Genomic DNA, 19709 nt, shown 5'->3' on the forward strand with positions numbered 1-19709 from the left:
CAACCCCATTCAGAGCAGGACGATAATCCAGCACCCGAGCTGTGGATTTCTGAACCAAGAGCACCTCTGTCTTATCCGGGTTTAATTTCAGCTTGTTCGCCCACATCCAGTCCCTAACCGCCTCCAGACAGCGATCCAGGACCCCAACCACCTCCTCAGAATCAGGGGGAAAGGAGAGATAAAGCTGGGTGTCATCAGCGTACTGGTGGCAACCCACACCAAACCCCCGGATGACCTCTCCCAGCGGCTTCATGTAGATGTTAAAAAGCATGGGGGATAAGATGGAACCCTGCGGCACCCCAAACCTCAGAGGTCGGGGTGCCGAACAGGCATCCCCCAGCACCACCTTCTGGGATCTGTCAGCCAGGAAGGAGCGGAACCACTTCAAAACAGTGCCTCCAAGCCCCAACCCGGCCAGCCGGCCCAGAAGGACACCATGGTCGATGGTGTCGAATGCCGCCGAGAGATCCAGCAGGACTAACAGGGTTGCACTCCCCCTGTCCATCCCCCGGCGAAGGTCATCCACCAAGGCGACCAAGGCAGTCTCCGTCCCGAACCCCAGCCTGAAGCCAGATTGGAATGGGTCCAGATAATCCCTTTACTTCCAGTACCCTCTGAAGCTGAGACGCCACCACCTGCTCAATCACCTTGCCCAGGAATGGGATATTCGAGATCGGCCGAAAGTTATTTAAATTAGTGGGATCCAGGGAGGGCTTCTTCAGGAGGGGGCGAACCATCGCCTGCTTCAAGGCAGGTGGGAGCACCCCCTCCCTCAGAGATGAGTTCACCACCCTCCCCGTCCACTCGGCCAGCCCTTCCCGGGCAGCCCTAATTAACCATGCTGGGCACGGGTCGAACGGGCAAGCAGCAGGTCTCACACTCCAGAGAATCCTGTCCACATCCTCAGGCTCTACAAGCTGAAAAGAATCCCAAATAGCAGGATAGACAGGTGCCCCGGGGACATCACTAGACATGCCCACAGCGGCGTCCAAGTCATGCCGAATCTGATCGACCTTCTCTGCAAAGTGTCTTGCAAACTCGTCACAGTGAGCTTCCATGTGCTCCTCCCCACCAGTAGAGGGGGCCAGATGTAAAAGGCTACAGACCACACGAAAGAGCTCAGCTGGACGGTTCTCTGCAGATGCAATGGTGGCAGAGAGGTGTGCCCTCTTAGCTGCCACCACCGCCTTAGAATATGCTCGCAACTGGGCCCTAGCCCGTGTACGGTCAGATTCGGTACGAGCCTTTCGCCACTGACGCTCTAGACGTCTGCCCTGCCGCTTCATCATCCGCAGCTCCTCAGAAAACCAAGGAGCCACTCTGACTGCGACTGGGCAGAGGACGCTCGGGAGCGATCTCATCCAGGGCCCTGGCCATCTCCGTATTCCAGAGATCGACCAGAGCGCCGGGTGGGTCTCCAGCTCTGGCAGCAGGAAAATCCCCCAGAGCCCTCAGGAATCCATTTGGATCCATCAGCCTCCGAGGGCGGATCATAAAATGTGATTACCCACCATTACGGAGGTGAGAGGCCGCAACAAGCCTAAATCCCACCAGAAAGTGATCTGTCCATGACAAAGGAGTGATCTTAATATCCTCCATCTCCAGATCACCATCAGCCTGCCCAGCAGTAAACACCAGGTCCAGCGTATGTCCCACATCATGCATTGGGGCAAATATTCTTTGAGACAGACCCATGGTTGCCATGGAGGCCATGAAATCCTGAGCCGCAGCTGTTCCCGGGGCCTCGGCATGGACATTAAAGTCCCCCAACACCAATAGGCGGGGGGACTCCAGCACCACGCTCGAGACCAACTCCGTCAGCTCAGGCAGGGAGTCTGTTGGGCAGCAAGCGGGCGGTACACCAACAGAATTGCTGTTCTGTCTCGCCCCTCCAACACAACACAAAGACACTCAAACCCGGCGGACCGCTGAACAGGGTTTCTGGCAAGACGGATGGAATACCGATAGACCATTGCAACCCCGCCTCCCTGCCCCTGTAGCCTTGGCTGCTGCAGTACCCAGAAACCCGGTGGACAAATCTGGGAAAGACCAACCCCCCCCCCAGCTCACCCAACCAGGTCTCCGTGATACATACCAGGTTGGCCTTTTCCTCCAGGATTAAATCCTGGATTAAATAGATCTTATTATTTACTGACCTGGCATTCAGAAGCGGCAGTTTCAGACTCAGGGGGCTGTTGCCAGGCATGCCGAGGGTCAGAGGGATAAGAGGAGGGCCAGAAAGAGGGACAGTCTATGACTGATCCTCCTTCTCCTGTAACGACCAGGCCAACCCCCACCGCCATACCTTCCATGGCCCGTAACTCTAGTGATGGTGGCCTCCCTCCCCTCCCCTAAGCTCCCCCGTGGTGTCAGACACATAGTTCCTGCGGGACTGACCTACACACCAACACAGCCACACAAATATAAAATTAACACACACACACACACACCACAACCAACCAATGCAGCAACCCTCACCCCCCTCACACTGAGGCTTAGTCTGCTGCACCTCTCTGCCTCTCTCTCACTGATGCAGAGGTCTCTCTAACCCGTCCCTCCCTGCCCCCCTCTCACAGAGGCAGGTACCCCCTTCAACCCTCCTGGCCTGACTCTCACATTCACACGAACACTCACTCAGTTAAAAAGGCTGGTGCTGGTACGTTGACAGGCTCAAAGCTCCAAAAATAAGGAGCAAGCGAGGCTGGCGCCTATCAATCCACGGGGGAATTGGCGGGGTGGCTGGTGACAGCAGCAAAAGATCTTCCGGGCTCAACTCCACAGGCGAAGGCTGTGGCTCTTCGGCTCGCGCCAGAGGCTCGCGCCTCTGGCAAGCCAGAGGGCTGAGATGATGGTAGACCAACCTGCAGGAAGAAGAGCCAAAATCCAGGTATGCATGTTTAGTCTTCCTTATTCTTACTCTTTGCTGCTTTTGTTGCCCCCTTTCAAAAAACCGAACCCCAATTTTGTTGGCATGTTTTTCTGCCTTGCTTGTTCTCATTTTCTTTAAATGGGCTTTGATTGTTTTGAACCAGTAAAACTTACAGTTGTGCATAACTTCTGATTACCAATTGTAAAGTGTGCTTATTGCTATTTCCATGCGTTTTTGGTATCATGTTTAATGTTGGATGTTTCTCCAGATAGGTAAGACCATAATGATGTAAATACTTTTTTTGGTGGCGGTTTCAGATTCCTGTTTTGTTTCTTTTTTTCACGGTAATAAGATACCTACTAGCTGAATTGAACTCCACACCCACCCACAAATGACAAAAACTAATCATGAGCCTTTGAAAGATAAGGGCCAATCCGTTATGTACAGTTTATTACCTCTTCCCTCTAGAGATGCTGGATAAGATTCATGTGAATAAAAATTAGAATATTCGAATAGTAGTCTTTGACTCCTTTTTACCAGACTATCAACTGAATGTTTCTAGTACTTTTTCAAAGGTGTTTTTTCCCATTTACATGAAACAAACTTTACACATGCCTTAGCATTAGACATGCAAATAAAGATGTTCTAATATCCAACAAATGCGTATTTATGCTGTATTTTGTGTTTAACACACAGCTATTTTTGGCAGGGCTTGCTATGGGCTGCCAGTCACTGTCATGTGCTTTTTTCAGACCCATCCAACAAATGCGTATTTATGCTGTATTTTGTGTTTAACACACAGCTATTTTTGGCAGGGCTTGCTATGGGCTGCCAGTCACTGTCATGTGCTTTTTTCAGACCCATCTTCAGAAGGAAAAAGACCAGAATCAGGTGGAGCTATGTGCAAAACTTGACAAGCTTGAAATTCTAGAGAAAGAATGTTGGAGACTTACTGGCACTCAGAAAGCTGCTGAAGTAAGTAAATTTAACTACATAATTAACTTTTAATGTATGTAACAGTTGCAAAACTATCAGCTGTGACTGCTGTTGAGGATTTGGGTTTTCCTGTGGAAAAGTGAAGATCCCAGTATTTTTCTGTCTTAATCTCTATTGCCTTAAAACATCTAGTTTTATACACTTTTTTGTGTATGTGGTGGACTTTTTTAGGAAAAGATCAAACATCTGGAGGAGAAGTTGGTTGAAGAGCAGCATCAGCGTAAGCTAATACAAGATAAAGCTGCACAGGTAAAAAAGAACAGTGCTATTTTTGCAGTGATAAAAAAGGTGGCTGAACTGGTGACTTTGTTCCTCCATTCTGCTTTAACCAGCAGTGGTAACATAAATTATTCATAACACAATGCTCTATTGCAGTGGGTGGTTCTCAAAACACTGGTTTTACGACCCACCAGTGGGTTGTGAACCAATTTTTGGTGGTTCACAGAACTGACAGGGAGGTGAGGGTATGTGCATCAAGGGTTAAACAAGCTGCTATTTGGGAAGGGAGCACTACCCAATCCCCATTACAGTCAAACCCCATGGCACTTATAAATCTAGCAGCAGCCTATAGGACCTACTAAAAAGTTTGAGAACCCCTGTCTGTCATGTTTTGTTTTCTACATTTGTGTGCCAATTCATGATTACTGCAGACACTCGCCTGTAAGTCGATCCCACAGATAAGTTAAGAGCAGGTTTTGAGCCAACAATCATGGAATTTTCTATGACCCTCGGATAAGTCAGGGGTTAAACTTAGGGGGGGGTGTCTGGCTGTCGTTTTGTCTGATTTTACTCGAGGCCAGATCCTGAAAAATAACCCATCACTAATTGTTACCTAAGAACTGTAGTCTCTAATTTATTAAAAACATAGTAAAAGGTCATAAGATACATTTTTATTCTTTTTAAATTCTGGTCTTCACCACCTTTTTGTAAGTGCACTGTAAACAACATACCAGTAAAACAGTGGTTCTCAACCTGGTATTCGCGTACTCCCAGGGACACTCAACAGGACCTTTAGGGGTACTTGAAAAAGAATGGAATAATGGTAGAAAAAGGCAGGTCATGCTCCAGAATGCCTTGCAAGACAGGAATGCCTTGCAAGGACCAGCAAGACAGGAAGGGAGGTAGCTAGTCGGCTGTGAAAGCCCCACCGATAGCTAGTTTTTGGTCATCAATTCATGTATGCACCAGTGATTGAAAACCAGCACAGTCAAAAAGCTGAAACATAATATGGAAAGCGATCAATCACCCAGAATTTCTCAGCACACTTCTGGTGCAAAACAGTGCAAAGGCAGAGTCTTCTGTTCTTCAGACAGATAAAAAGAGAAAACACTGTGATAAACACATGAAGTCTGGGCTTTCATATAGAGGAGATGAGGGCTTGTATTATTAGTTACAAACATTTTGCTAATATGAAGGGTACAAGTTATGGGAATGGGCTGCCAAGGGATATGCAAGTGAAAAAGGTTGGGAACCACTGCAGGAGATCCATGAATCAAATCTACCTTTAAGGTGTCTGGTTTGTTAAGCCAGAAGCTCTATGTACAACATACAACCCATAACGCAGAACTGGGAGTGTGCAATTCAACTGACAGCAGAGAGATGCAGCTGCATATATTTGCAACCCTTTTTACTCAGAAGTAGACCCACTGCTTTCCATGGGTGTTATTCTTAAGTAAGGGTGCATTAAATTGTAGCCTGCTTCAGATGGAAAGGAGGATTCCCATCCTGGTGTTTCAAAAAACAGGCCTGCTTTGCAAGCATTTGCCAAGCAGAACCAGGCTGCAGCAGAAGGAAGGAGAATAAAAGGTTAACAAATTGCTTCTAAGGAGCTGCGCCTGCTGCTTCTTGAGAAACTTGGCGCCTGTCTGCTGCTTGAGAAGAGAAACTTTTCAGAGTTGAAAGGTTTTGCCCTCTGATTGACCTGGAGATAAGGCGAAGTGATAATTTGAGCTAGATTACATGGCAAAAATTTCACTACTATAGGCGAGTATCTACGGTGTTTAGCACTAGATGTGAGACCTGAGCCATTGATAAAATATATGCCCTTTTCTCTTCCCCTGCCTGATTTTAATTTTACAGAATATCAGTATTTCAAGAATGGGATTGGGAAATACTAAATTTGAACTTTTTAAAAATGCTAACCTTTTCGTTAACACTATTGTAATATCTAACTTTAGTGAGTGGAGTTGATTCTATCTAAAAATGCTTGCTGCCTCTGTTTCCAGAAAAAAAAAACTACTTCTGCTGATGAATACTATTCTACTAGAAACTGACCTTTTTCAAAATGTGCTGTGCAGTACATTCTTATCAGCAAGAAGGCAACAACTGCTCTCAAAACAAGGTCTCTCACAAGGGTCACTGCCACAAAATCCCTATCTTATCTATCTTGCACCCAGTTTTTGTTTGGAAACTTTTTAAATTAAATAATCAGAAGATAATGTTCTCTGGCAGAAAATTTGTTTTGGGTCTTGCTTGTTTAACCCTAAAGTTTGAGGTGTTATGTATATTGCTTGCAATAGCATGTATCCTAGCTTTATCCAAATTATGTTTTCAGCCTCCTCATCCACTGGCTATTTTACCACAAAAGTAACAAAGCACTACTGAAGATAAGTGAGGGATGCTACCGTAAATATAATGTGGGGCTTGGTTGGGCTAAGTACAGACCTGTCCAACTTGTGGCCCACCAGCAATGTATGGCAGCTAACTTCCTGTTCTTGTTGCCTGGCTGTGAATAAATGCAAAGGAGGGGGCTGTCAAGCCCCAAGGGGACATCATGCAAATCTGGTAGGCTGCTTTCAGCTTTGTCTATGTAGGCTTAGACTGATATGTACCAAGGGATGGTTCTAACAAAGACCAATGTATTTGTTCTAGTGAAGTAATGGTTGCTGACAAAGCAAGGGATGAATACATGCTTACCTGGCAGACTTACTAGCTTTAGTTTCTGGTCTTTAAGATGATCCTGTATCACAGTGGCCAAAGATGGAGCTAGTTATAATGCCATTGGCAAAGTGCATTATAGGCAAGTACTGAATAAAGGAAGAATGGTGATGCTTATGCAAGCAGGCTACCATTACTATGCAAGTACAAACTGGTCAAGAAAAATACTATGTGCCAAATACGTATTGCTAATTCTAAACCTACAGTTGATTTGAGCAGCAAGGGTTTAGTACCATGCCAGCATATCTGTGAACTGGTAGACAGCCTTGAGAGCAAGACTTGTTCACTGGTAGTGCTCGTAAATAACTCGGTTTGTTCAGGCAAACAACTGAATCTATTAATCCAGGGGTCTCCAAACTTTTCAGCAGGAGGGCTGTGTCAAATATTTGTCATGGACTGGAAAAGTCAGTCAAGGACTAGAAAAAATAAAATTTGAATAAATTTATGTTCCAACTTATTAAATTTGAATGCATTTCAATAACCATAAATTAGGAAGACGTCCAGAAGCTGCACAGACCAGTTTCCCCAATTCCTCCCTACAGGAAGGTTTCTCCCCAAACACCAGAAATTAATTGTTAAATAGCATTAGCAGTAATAGCATGCACTTCCCCCCACCCCAGGCAGTCCCCAGATATCCAGTAGAAATACCCAGTTCCTGACCTTTGCAGCTGCTCTTGGCCAGACCCAACTCTGCAGGAGTTGCAGTCCGTGCTCCGGAACCACATGACCCCTCAGGATACCTTGCCCCCAGAGGGTGTTCTGAGGGCCAGGGAAGCCTCCCCAGCCCTCAGAACGCCTTCTAAGGCCTTTGGGAGGCCTTGGGTCACTTCCTGCTTTTCCAAAAACTGGAAGTGACGTTTTAAGGTCTTAAAGTGCCTTTGGAGGCTTCCAGGGGGCTTCCCTGGCCCTCCGAAGGCCTTTTAAAGCCTTAATATGTCACTTCCTGTTTTTCCAAAAACTGGAAGTGCCCTTCTGAGGCCTAAGAAGGCATTCCGAGAGGCACGCAGGCTCCCTGGCCCTCGGAACACCCTCTGGAAGCAAGGGGAGTAGAGCTCCTCTTGCCTCTGAAGAGTTACAGGGCCCCAGGAGCCCCTGCAGGGCAAGAGGCTCACTGGGGGGTAGAAGCTCACTGTGGGCCAGACAGAGGTTCACTGTGGGCCACATCTGGCCCACAAGCTGTGATTTGGAGACCCCTGTATTAATCCATTAATTTCCTGTACCCTACTGAAGAAATGAAAGCCCTGTATATGCATTTTGTTTTCCCTTGTAGCTATGAACTGAGCAATCACTCTCTGCATTTAATAAGATCTCACTTTATTTTTTCTACAGCTTCAAACAGGACTTGAGATGAATCGCATTTTAGTGTCTTCACTTTCACCTCAAAAAGATGTGAAGAAGAAAAATGGGAGGAAAAAAGCCATTAAGGTAAAGTTAGTTTACAGGTGTGTCTTGGATACTGCTGGTGAGCTGCACAGATGTAAGCATGGTTTCAGCAATGCCTTTCAAGGTTTTTTAGAAAAATACTTCTTTGGGGTTAGAGAACATTTGCTTTTTTAAAGACACCCACTTGAGGCAGGTCTAATAAATATCATCTCCTTGGAAGGAGGTCTAGTTCCTCAGACAAGCCTGCCACATAGCTGGGAATCGGGGCTTTCAACCTGGCTCCACAGAAGCTAATTAAGTCAGGAGAGGGGGCTTCTATTTTGCTTCGCTTTCCTTCCATAATGCCTCTGACACACTCTAGCAGAGGCTGGACACTTCACTGGGTCTCAGTGCACAACCCTTTGGGTTTATATTTGCTGGTTCTCCTGTTGTGTCAAGAGTTCTGATAGGACTGCTGTGTTCTCCGTCTCTTTCCTCTTCTGCTCTTGAAGGGCACTGCAGGGGGCTGATCTTCAGCGAGTTCTTTCAATCTGCTGGTATGCTTGCCCTTTGTTTCACACTGCAATTTTCTACCTTTTTCTCCCACCCATTTTTCCTGTGGGTTTGTCCCAACCATCTGGACCAAATAGTTTCCTGGGCTAGTACCCCTTCTGTCCCCTTCCGCTGTGTGGGTTTTTCCTGTTTCCAGTTTTACCATGTTGACATGTGGCTCTAAATGGGGCTTTTCTTTGTTTTGGATTTTGTGTCAGTAAAAATTCCTGTTGCCTCAGCAAAGGAGTGAAAATTAAAAGGTCATAATTATTGCCATGGCCAACACTTTTCTAAATACAGTCTTCAAATTCATTTGAAGACCGTTATGTTTTCCTGCATTGAAGTCCTCAAATTTTTGAGAACTTAGATGTTAAAAATACCTGCATGCTCTTTTTCCTAAGAGCTTTGAATGGGACAGCCCTGGACATCAGCTTGTTGCTGATGCTGTGCCTGCAGACTGTGCCTCTTCTTCTCCAAGCTCTTAAAGGGACAACATGGGATATTTATATTATTTCCATACCTGTAAGCTCTTTTATCCCCTCCTCACCTTTGAGCTCTTAAAAGGACATCATTATTTACAGTACTACAGTACCTGTATTTTGTCATTTGTTGTGTTTTGGCATTGTGTGTCATTAATTGAAATAAGGGTGACAATGGGGGGGGGGAATTTCCCTTGATACAAGTTGTTTCATTGTAAGTTCATGTTTTCTGGTCCATAACTCTGATTTTTTTTTTGGGGGGGGGGGGGGGAAAGACTGTAAAAGCACTTGGATCTGAAATTCTTTATATAAGGATTGTCAATCTTTATGCTAGTATTCTGTTGGACTTCATGGGATAGCTTGATGAGCAAGGCTGTATTCAGAGCCCTGTCTTCTACGCTATTCAGATGAGGATGTGACCAGTTACCAGTTCTCTTAGTGGTAACAAACTGAACTGTGCCCCCTGCCCCCCCCCGAAACATCAACCCTCTCAGAGGAGGAGAAAGGGAATCCATCATTGCTGCCTCTACCTACTGTTTTTTTTTCCAGTTGAACTATGTAAATTGTGTGTTTCACCAAACATGAGCTACCTTAAGAGCCTTAGAATGAGGAAAGACAGCATATACATACTCAGATTAATAATGTGATATTTTAGGTCTCTTCTTTATCTAAATTGGTACATGTAGCAGTGTATTATTATACACCAAAGAATATAAAATGTTAAATTTAGTATCCAAGCCATTCTAATACCAGAATCAATTTAGGCAGATGAAAATATATCTGCAAATTCAGGAGCCTCTTCTCATTTTTCAACATACAGCAATAAATCTAGTATCTTTTTCCCCAGAAAAATTCTGTTTTGAAGAAACAGTGTGACACTCAACCATCTCTACATCCTGGAACTTTACCTTTTGTAGCTGGAAAGGTAAGTAATTTCCCCCAAGTTTTTTTTTTTTTTATAGAATCATAGATTTGGAAGGACAAGATCATAATTTCCAAATCCCACCACCACTGCTGCTGCCACCAATATAGGCTGTCCACAACTACAACATTTTGATAGATGGCTATCCAGCCTTTGCTTAAAGACTTCCAACAATGGAGAGTCTACTGCCTTCTAAGGCAGGCTGTTCTGCTGCCTAACTATTCTTACCGTCAGGAAGTTCTTCCTAATATTTCATCAAAATCTCATTTGTTGTAATTTCAATCCATTTGTCCTGATCCTATCTTCTAGAACAGTCAAGAACAAATCTGCTCCATCTTCCACGTGATTTCCCCTCAAACATTTACTGATGGACAACATGTTGCCACTTTTCCAAACTAAACATATCCAATTTCTTTGCCCTGTCCCTGCAGGATATGATCTTTGCCCCTCACCATCCTGGTCTCCCTCCTCTAGACTGGTTGCTGTTTGTCAATATCCCACTTAAAACTGCAGCTCTTACAACTTAGGCATGCTATTCCAGGTGGAGTCTTACTTTAAATACTGCCTTTAAAATATACTTCCTAACTTGCTATTTTTCCTTCAAGTCTGCCAGTTCAAGTCATTCTGTTGTTGCAAACGTTCAGAGTTTCTTGCACATGATGAAATATCGTAGTCCGCAAGTTACATTACAACGTTCAGAAGCCACTGAACAGAGGAATTCTAGATGGACTAATGCATGCAGACCTGGATCTTGCTCCACATCATCTTCCATTTCTGAAAATCTTTCTGACCTTCTCTTGGTCATGCAGGATGAGCTGGGACAAATGAGCTTGTAAGTACTCATTTTATCTATTGGTATACAAAGGATAGTGGTTCTGTATGTCTGGAGCAAGCTGTTCCCAGATCTTTTAAAAGCTCTCTTAAAAGCTATCATGGAACAAAGAGCACATTCACAAGTGAAAGGAAAAACTTTTAAATCTCTGATGCATTCCTCTGGATATTGATACAACATCAAGGCAGGAGATGTTGCATGGGAGGCTATTTGAGAAACATGGTAAACTTTTAGGAAGTGAGTGGACTTTCAAAGCAGTTTGTAATTTGTTGTGTGCTGTTGCTCAGAGAACAAAGAGCAGATGTAACTTAGGTAGTTCTTTGAGTCTCAGCCATGCTGCAGTTTCAAACTTCAAGAAGTTTCCACATCAGGCAACACACTTTCCTCTGTCACAAGCTTCCAGATGCTTTAATCTTCTTCATAATTGACCTCTGGAACCTTCGTGTATTTTCACAAGTGATACTGAGGTCAATTATGAAGAAGATTAAAGCATCTGGAAGCTTGTGACAGAGGAAAGTGTGTTGCCTGATGTGGAAACTTCTTGAAGAGCTATATCTTTTGTATTACTGGTTGGTATAGTCCAGTGATTCTCAAACATTTTAGCATCAGGACCCACCTAAAGAAAATTTCATTTTCCCAGCCACTCAAGCTTCTGTGGCTATAATGGTGAATGGATAGCAGTGCTGCCATAGCAGGTTGTTTAACTCTTGATGTACCGAGCCTAATCTCTCCCAATCTACTGGTAGACCACAATCCCCCAGTTTGAAAACTGCTGCTATAGTCTATTACTTAGTCACAGGTAGCTGCCACTTAAACATGGTTGAGGACTTTTTAGTTTCAATATCATAATGGAAAGAATTAGGCTGTTGGGGCACTTGCAAACTGGGTTTCTTACTGTGATAAAACGTTAGCCACAGTTAGTCCTGGCAGTATACTCAGCTGAGTGCTCAGCTAATATCTGTCAAGTCTTGCTTGGGTATGTACCATCTCTTGATACAGATGATTCTCAGTGTAGCATCTGAAATTCATGTAACTTTATAATAACTTTTATTCAGTACATTTATTCTTTGTACCTTAGATGGTCTTTCTAGAACTTATTTTAGCAGAGACGTTTTCCAGTTAACAGTATCTCCTTAACAAGTTGGTCTCCTTAACAAGTTGGTCTCTACTATTGTCAGTTTTCATATTATACAGAAAATTTTTTTCTGAAGGTCTTTGGGTTGCATAAGGCTGCTTCAAAGCATATCAGTAGTTAAGTTCTCGAATGAGCAATATTGGCTTGTCACTTGCTCTTGTATGCCTAATTGGCTACAAATTCTGGCATTAATACTCTGGCATTAATATCCAAGTAGCTGACAGTCGTTTACTTGTTAGTCTTTACTCATCTGCTGATAATGGGGGGGAAGTCATAGGAAAGATGATGGACTAGATCATGTCCACAGTAACTGACAAGCTTGTCTTCAACAGTGAGCACCAAGAACTGTTAAAGCAGATACAGGAAACTGAAAATCCAGATGTTCGGGAAGATCTAGAACGTGAATTGGATCGTCTTGTGAAGCAAATGGAAATTAAAGGAGAACAGATTTCCAAGTTGAGAAAACACCAAGAAAATGTAAGAAAACAGTTCTGAGATTGACACAATCTGAGACTGACACAAGTCTTTTGTGTGTAAACTGTTACTGTATCTTCTAGAAATGCTGCAAATCATATGATCCAGTATTTTATTCTGAGACAGTTTTCTTAAGGTGAGTGTTTAGTAACTGCTTGCTTAAACAGTGACCTTGGCTTTTTAATATTGCCTATTTGTGCTATCACACCATAAGGTACGATTGCACTTATTTTATATGAAGCATCTCATTTTAATAAAATATATTTGTCCTTGCTATAATCCAGGTACCAAAGCAGGTTCCATAATTATACAACAGCAACTGACAACGTAATCCTATGCATGTTTATTTGGAAGCAAGTCGCACTGTATTCAGTGGGGCTTTGTCCTAGAAAACTGCCTATAGAATTGCAGCCTGAGAATCTTTGAATGGTCTTCCTGTATCATAACCAATATCTAAATCTTATTAAATGTTTGATAATCATCTTGTTAGGCAATAGCTGTCAGTTATTTTCCAACAGTCATTTTGTCTAAAACCTGCATGTTTTTTGCATATCAGAATTGATAATGAGATTTTTTTCTCTTTCAAGGTTTATAAGCTGAGGCAAAAAGCTCAGAAATTGAAGAGAAAAGCATTAAATGCTGCATCAAGACCTGACAAACTTAAAGAAACGAAACATACTGTAGTTCTTCCAAGAGGCAGCATTCATGGTACCAGTTCAGTGAATAAAAGCACAAGTTCCCTTCAGCTACTGAAAACTGCTCAGAGGCTTCAACTGGTACTGAAGAAGGATGACATCATTTGGGAACCATAGTTTTCAAACCTAGTTTTCATAGATAACTACTAGGAATTTTTATATCCCAATTGCCATCCATTTATGTTTGGATTGAACAGATACTTTTGGCCAGCTGTGAAGTGCAATAACACTTCCATCAATTGAGTCATAGATTTTGGACAAGTTTCTTCAATTCCATATTGACTTTTTAAAGACGTAATTGTAACTTACACACATACATTTCTTGAATAATGTATTTCTTAACCTGACCCTGTGTATCGCTGTTTTCTAGCAGTGCTGAAATCTTGCAAGTGTTGAACATTGGCAAATCAAGATAAGCATTTCATTGCTTATGCAGCAATAACAGGATACAAAATCCCACAGGAACCAAGTTCTTTTAGAGCAACACTATTTGGGTGAATTTAATTTTTTCAAAAGATTATATTTTGCCTTTCAAATAAATTGTTTGAGGCTTAATGTGGAATTTTTTTAAAAAACCTGTATTTTTCTGTTCTCGTTATTACAAGTTACACTTGCTGCTTCACACCTAGGGTGTGCTCTCAGAATTATAATTTATTTCAAAATTGGAACAGTTAAACGTAACATGTTATGGTTTAACCACCTTTCCTCCAAGTGCTTTTTCTTCACTTTTGCCTCTGAGAATAAAGGTAGGATTGGTTGAAAATGACCCAAGAAAGAGAAGTACTTGTATAGAGACTGGGTGTTGCCTGAAGAATATGACATAGGCAAAATGATCATAGTGACTTCACTACATCGGAAAGTAACATGTGAATTGTCCTTTTGCAAACTCAAAAGGTAGAGCTTTCTTATGGTAGTCTTGGAGTTTATGAAGAACATGTTAAAATCACTGCATTAGATCTGACTCCATTTTGTAAGCCTGCAGCCATTTTGTAGCAGCAGTGGGAACAGAGCTAGTTAAAGGCTGAAAAGAAGCATCTTGAGTCAGACTATGGCTGGGTGAGAAGCATGATAATGGGCTGGACCTCAAGATTTTGCTAACTGGAAATTAGTTGCAGCTGTGATTCTACAGTTGGGAGGGGTCAGAGTGAGTGACCAACAATAGCCTCAGTTGATATCTTCCAGAAGTTTCAGCTGGTCAGAATCTGGATGTTAAGTCTGATGTATAAAAAAACAGTAGATGGGAGGGGGAGATGTGCTTACTGCAGTTCCATCAAGGATGTTTGTATCAACTATGGTACAACAGGTAGAAGAGCTACCCTTTGCTTATGTTCAGAGGTTAGAGAGATCCAGGTGAGTGTTTGGAACAAAAACGCTTAAGAGCTTACCTTTATTGTTTTAGCATTGTGTGTGTATGTGTGATATATTTATGTCCTGAAATACCCAAATGCCTTTCAAGTAATATGTAATCTTAATTTTATTCTTTAAATAAACCATTTTATTACAGGCTTGTGTCTGCGGGGGTAGCCAAGTATCTGGGATTCATCTAAGTCCAGCCTAGGCCACTCAGTCTGCTACTGGAATGAACCATAGTCTTGAGGCCCCTGGAGTTTGGGGAAACTTTGAGCTTACAGGAGCTGAGGAGTTGGCCTGTAGGTCTTCAGCTTCCACTTGGCTGAAGGACTGGCTGTTTAGAAAGGGGGGTGGCTACTGGAGGGCAGTTGCCCTGAGGGCTCATACACCTACCTGTTTGGTGTGCCTGGCCAGTCAGGTGAACATGTGCAAGAACTTGTACTTACATTTGGCTTTTTGCTTGGGGAATTGTACCCTCCATTCTCACAGTCATTGGATACTTGAGGTCATTGGATACTCAAGTACTCAATTGGGAAATGCCTTTTTGACGCGTCGGGTGTGTTAAGGCAGTGAGGAGTGTTTAAGATTTGTCAGAGGGACCCAAGACCACTGCAAAGCTCCTGAGAGTAAGAGTTCATCCATGGTCTGGCATTCTGTTCAAGGAAATTGCAAACGTCATCACTACTGGTGATTTGAGAATTTCAGTGGTAATTGGTAATGTTTGTGATACCAAGAAATCGCTGATGCAGTGCTGTATGCAATGTAAAAGTGGGCAGACTTTCGTGCCTCAATAAGCTGTATCTTACATACATATAGTGGCACTGGTTTTGTATGTGTATTATGTTCTATTTGTCTAGTCCTGGTTGAAGGTAGAAGTTTGTGTGTGAGTTTAAGTGCTGCTGTTAAGATGCTTTAAGTTGGTAATGGAGTTGTCCACAAACGTATTTGCCATCTAGGCTTCCATCTGGACCCATTTTCCTTCTAGGCAATAGTGGGCAAATATTGATATGCCATGCTGCCCTGGCTTTTGGAGCTGGGAAGGTACTTGTTGTTTCCCTTCTGTGGATAGACTCTGTGCATTGCAATGAAGCAGTGGGTCACTTATTAGTTAAAAACACAGTAAATCCTTTTTCTGTAGACAGTTGTGTGTACAGAGGTTGTTATGGTTACAACTAAGCCTGTACACGCACTGTGGTGAATTCCCTCCATTGCTACTTTGGTGTTTGATTGCATTAGCTATAGAAACCTGTGGGAGAAGAGGCGTGCTGCTACAGTTTCTAGTAACACAACAAGCCTTCTCTTTTCTCTGCCAGAGGCTATTTACTGTCTGTACTTGGGAGGCTGTGACCTTGCTGTTCTGGCTAGGTCCTTTATTCCCCAGCTACATGGTCTGTGTTGGCCAAGGTATCCTAAAATCTCCGCAGATCAGTGATTTGTGACAACAGCTGTGGTAAGTATAGTTAGTTTATTTTATATTTAACATCCTGAAAATAGCTGCAAAGAAGACTTTTGAAGAAAAATTAGCTTTTAGTATTATATCAAGCAGGAGCCATTCTGTTGGCTTCATCAAAGCAAGTGCTTTGCTTTGCAAGCAGAAACTACATTTGCACCACTTTTGATCATAATGGAGGTGAGGGAATAAAAATGGTGTCCTCAAGGTGCAGCACTTTAAATTTCTATTTTCTTAAGGTTCTGTTTGGTTGCCTTGGCTGTTAGTAAAACTGGGCATGAACTTCCAGAACTAAACAGAAGAACCCTTTGTCCCCATCCTGTTTGTGCTGGCTTTCTCCCACCTCCACTTTCTAATAACAGTCATTTCTCTAATTCTTTGTAAAAACGTAGGCAACCTTGATGTCATTGATCATTAATTCCCTGAAATCTTATATTCTATTTACTAGATTCATAACTCTAATGGTTTCACTACCAATTAAACTTGTTCAATCAAGTCTGTTGTAGTGAAATGATCAGCTATACTTGCAATATGGATTGGTTTCAGTTCTTAGAGTATAATTACATGGACTTGTGAATAGATACAGTTCTTGAAGTAAGGAAGCATGTTTGAAAAAATTGTGGGAAAAGATGCTGCAGCTCCTTGTCTAACTATCTGAGTATAATTACATGGACTTGTGAATAGATACAGTTCTTGAAGTAAGGAAGCATGTTTGAAAAAATTGTGGGAAAAGATGCTGCAGCTCCTTGTCTAACTATCACGCTGCTCAGGGGGCTGCAGGGGCTTGGATGCACTTACCCAGGCCTCCTGCAGCCTCCTCGGGGTGCTGGTGTGCCTCCACCAAAGCGGAAGTGGAGCGCGGTCGCTCCGCTTTCACTGCTGCGGGGAGCCCTGCCAAAGGTCGCTTGGGTAAGTGCACCCAAGCCCCTGCAGCTCTCTGAGCAGCGCGATCCAGGGGATCGCACCGCTGTCTCCTCCCTGCCTCCAGGCTGCCCCGGCTCTTAAGTCGACAGAGGTCAGGGCCCATAGGCTGGGGAGTCGCCTGCCCCAGTTTGGAAAGCCCTGCCCTAAGGGGTGGAACTGGACAAGATGCTTAATTCTAGGATCATGGGGAAAGTGGTGGCCCTGTAAAGTTTAAACACTCTGCTATTGCTGTGCATTATTGCTCAGTGCTAGTGAGGGCTGGGAAATGCATGATGTAATGATGGTGTATCATGGATAAATAAACTTGAACATTAGAAGTAGAACATTAATCCAGTGTGTTTTGCTTTTACTATAGAAATCTCATCCAAGGCTAACTTTAAGTCATTGCCAGGTGGGCTCTATGACACATGTAATGTCCACATATGGCAAATCTATTGTATGTGCAGGGAGAAAGTGCAGTGGCTGGTAGCACAGCTCAGTGGAATGGCATGAAATAAAAGAGGCAAGACTTAGAAGTGTAGTAGATAAGAATACAATGACGGGGAATCAAAAGAAAAATGCAATGCAGCACTTGTTCAACTAAGCCTTAAATGTCAGCAGAAAAGAAGATAAATCCTTAGAAGAAGGGGGCATGAAAAGGAGGGCAGAATGTAGGGGAATGGGGCTGAACTACAGTAGCAGGAGAGGAAGTGGAAAGGGAGAAGAGATCAGAGTTAAGGAAAAGAAGAAAGCTCCAAGATTCCAGTTATAGTTGGAGCATTTATCTATAGCCTGAACAAGTGCTACAGGCAAAGAATGAACCCGTCAGTGGGCTGTGAAAACACTGAACTCTCGCAGCAGGAGGGCTAGTATCTCCCATAAGGAGGTGATGCAGGGACTATATTGTACCCAGGCCCAGGGTTAAAAGGGGAGAAAGGTGTGGGAGCCTGAAATTTCCTGGGATCATAGTTTGATATGTCATACAGTTTTATATATCATAACTCGTAGAAATTATGATCCAACAGAAAAGAGGGGGCCCAAAAGAAACTTTGTACCCCTGATAAAATTCTTCAAGGCCCTGCTCCCATCAGATGAACCCTCTTAATCAGCACAAGGTCATGAAATAAGATCCTAATGATTATTTTGATCTCCATGAATCAAGCAGTTCAACCAGCTGAAGTGATGGGGAAAACTGCTTTAAAGAAGTCCTGGACCTACTCCTCCCCACCCCCAATTGTTTGGTAAAGAATAGACCAGAAATTCCCAAACAATGAACACACTCCAAAGGATGGAAGAATAGAAACACTGTCATAAATCTATAAGACATAGATAAAGGAGGGGGCTTGAAGGCCAACAGTCAGAGTTGCCAAAGGCCAAGGTTACATACCCATACCTGCCTAAACAAGCCTGCACCATTGCGAAGATCATGGGGCTAGCTGCTAAGGCAGTGATTCTCCCACATTTAGCACTGAGACCCACTTTTTAGAATGAGAATCTGTCAGAACCCACCGGAAGTGATGTCATGACCAGAAGTGACATCAAGCAGGAACATTTTCAACTATCCTAGGCTGCAATCCTACCCACACTTACTCAGGAGTAAGTTCCATTGACTGTCATTGTTAAAAGAATATACATAGCTTGTTAAAAGTATAGGTCTGTAACATTTCAGGAGATCTGGTCTAGAGGGTAGAGCCTCCATTTGCCTGAAGATAACATCTGAAGGTCGCCAGTTCGAGGCCACCAGCACTGTGCGACCTTGAAGCAGCTGACAAGCTGAGCCGAGTTATACCATCTGCTCTGAGTGTGGGAGGATGGAGGCCAGAATGTGAAACCAGATCAAGAAAGTAACACCTGGATGTTGTGGTTCTTGTAGGATAGAACATTCTTTCAAATTGTAAAAATCCCTATGGGAATTTAATAAGCCTGCCTATGTAAACCGCCTTGAATAAAGTCTTGAATAAAGAGCAAGAAAGGCGGTATATAAATACCTGTATTATTATTATTTCCCAAAATGCAGTTAAATACCATGGTAGCATCAATACATTAAAAATAAAATATTGAAATGAATGGGGACCCACCAGAAATTGACTGTTGGTTTGAATTGATGACATTGGTGAGGGAAGCAAAGGGTAAAGGCACCTCTTTTGTGCTCATGAACAGGGGCTTCATTTTACTTCTTTCTTCCAGTTTTCAATCATGAAACCATTGGTGGGTCATAATCTTTATTTGTACATTTTCAAAGGCTTGGGGAGCTCTTTGGAGACTTCCATGGGACTCCCTGCACCCTTGGGAGGCTGCTCTCCATACTGGTAAGTAAAATGAAGCTCCTGTCACCCTGACAGTGGCATGATCCTGGGGATCGCCTCACTACATTTTCCCCCTCCCATTTGAAGACTTATAGCAGCTCCCAAACTCTCAGAGTTTGGGAATTTCTGGTCTAAATATGCTTGTAGCATAAACAATATGCTCTTTACCTCATATCAAGTAGATGGTGCACATGATATTGGGGTTCATTTTGTTCTGCTGTCATATAAAATTTTTCCTCAATTCTGCATCAGGAGTGGACTTCCCCGGACTATCTCAAATGCTGAAATAATGGTGGGACATTCATGCTGTTTAGACTAGGGCTAAGAATGGATTGGAATGAGAGACAAGCACAGGCCCAATTAGTTATTGCCCCTCTTGTGTGAACAGTACCATAAACTCAGGGCTGGTCTTAGGAGCTATGGGGCGCAACTGGTAACATTGTTTGT

At 43.2% G+C, this 19709-nt stretch overlaps 1 protein-coding gene across 3 annotated transcripts in view; it reads left to right on the forward strand.

The window, feature by feature from the left end:
- Positions 1-14758, forward strand: part of CEP57L1 (centrosomal protein 57 like 1) — a 40210-nt gene extending 25452 nt beyond the window's left edge. For all 3 annotated transcript variants that reach the window (XM_066613270.1, XM_066613288.1, XM_066613279.1), the window contains 7 exons: positions 3728-3844; positions 4037-4114; positions 8132-8227; positions 10043-10120; positions 10723-10949; positions 12417-12561; positions 13146-14758. In XM_066613270.1, coding sequence (XP_066469367.1) covers positions 3728-3844; positions 4037-4114; positions 8132-8227; positions 10043-10120; positions 10723-10949; positions 12417-12561; positions 13146-13370 — 966 coding nt within the window. In that variant the 3' untranslated portion in view covers positions 13371-14758. The remainder of the gene's footprint in view (positions 1-3727; positions 3845-4036; positions 4115-8131; positions 8228-10042; positions 10121-10722; positions 10950-12416; positions 12562-13145) is intronic.
- Positions 14759-19709: the final 4951 nt, after the last annotated feature.

The sequence above is a fragment of the Tiliqua scincoides genome, chromosome 1, assembly GCF_035046505.1.
Source record: "Tiliqua scincoides isolate rTilSci1 chromosome 1, rTilSci1.hap2, whole genome shotgun sequence".
Taxonomy (NCBI): Eukaryota; Metazoa; Chordata; class Lepidosauria; order Squamata; family Scincidae; genus Tiliqua; species Tiliqua scincoides.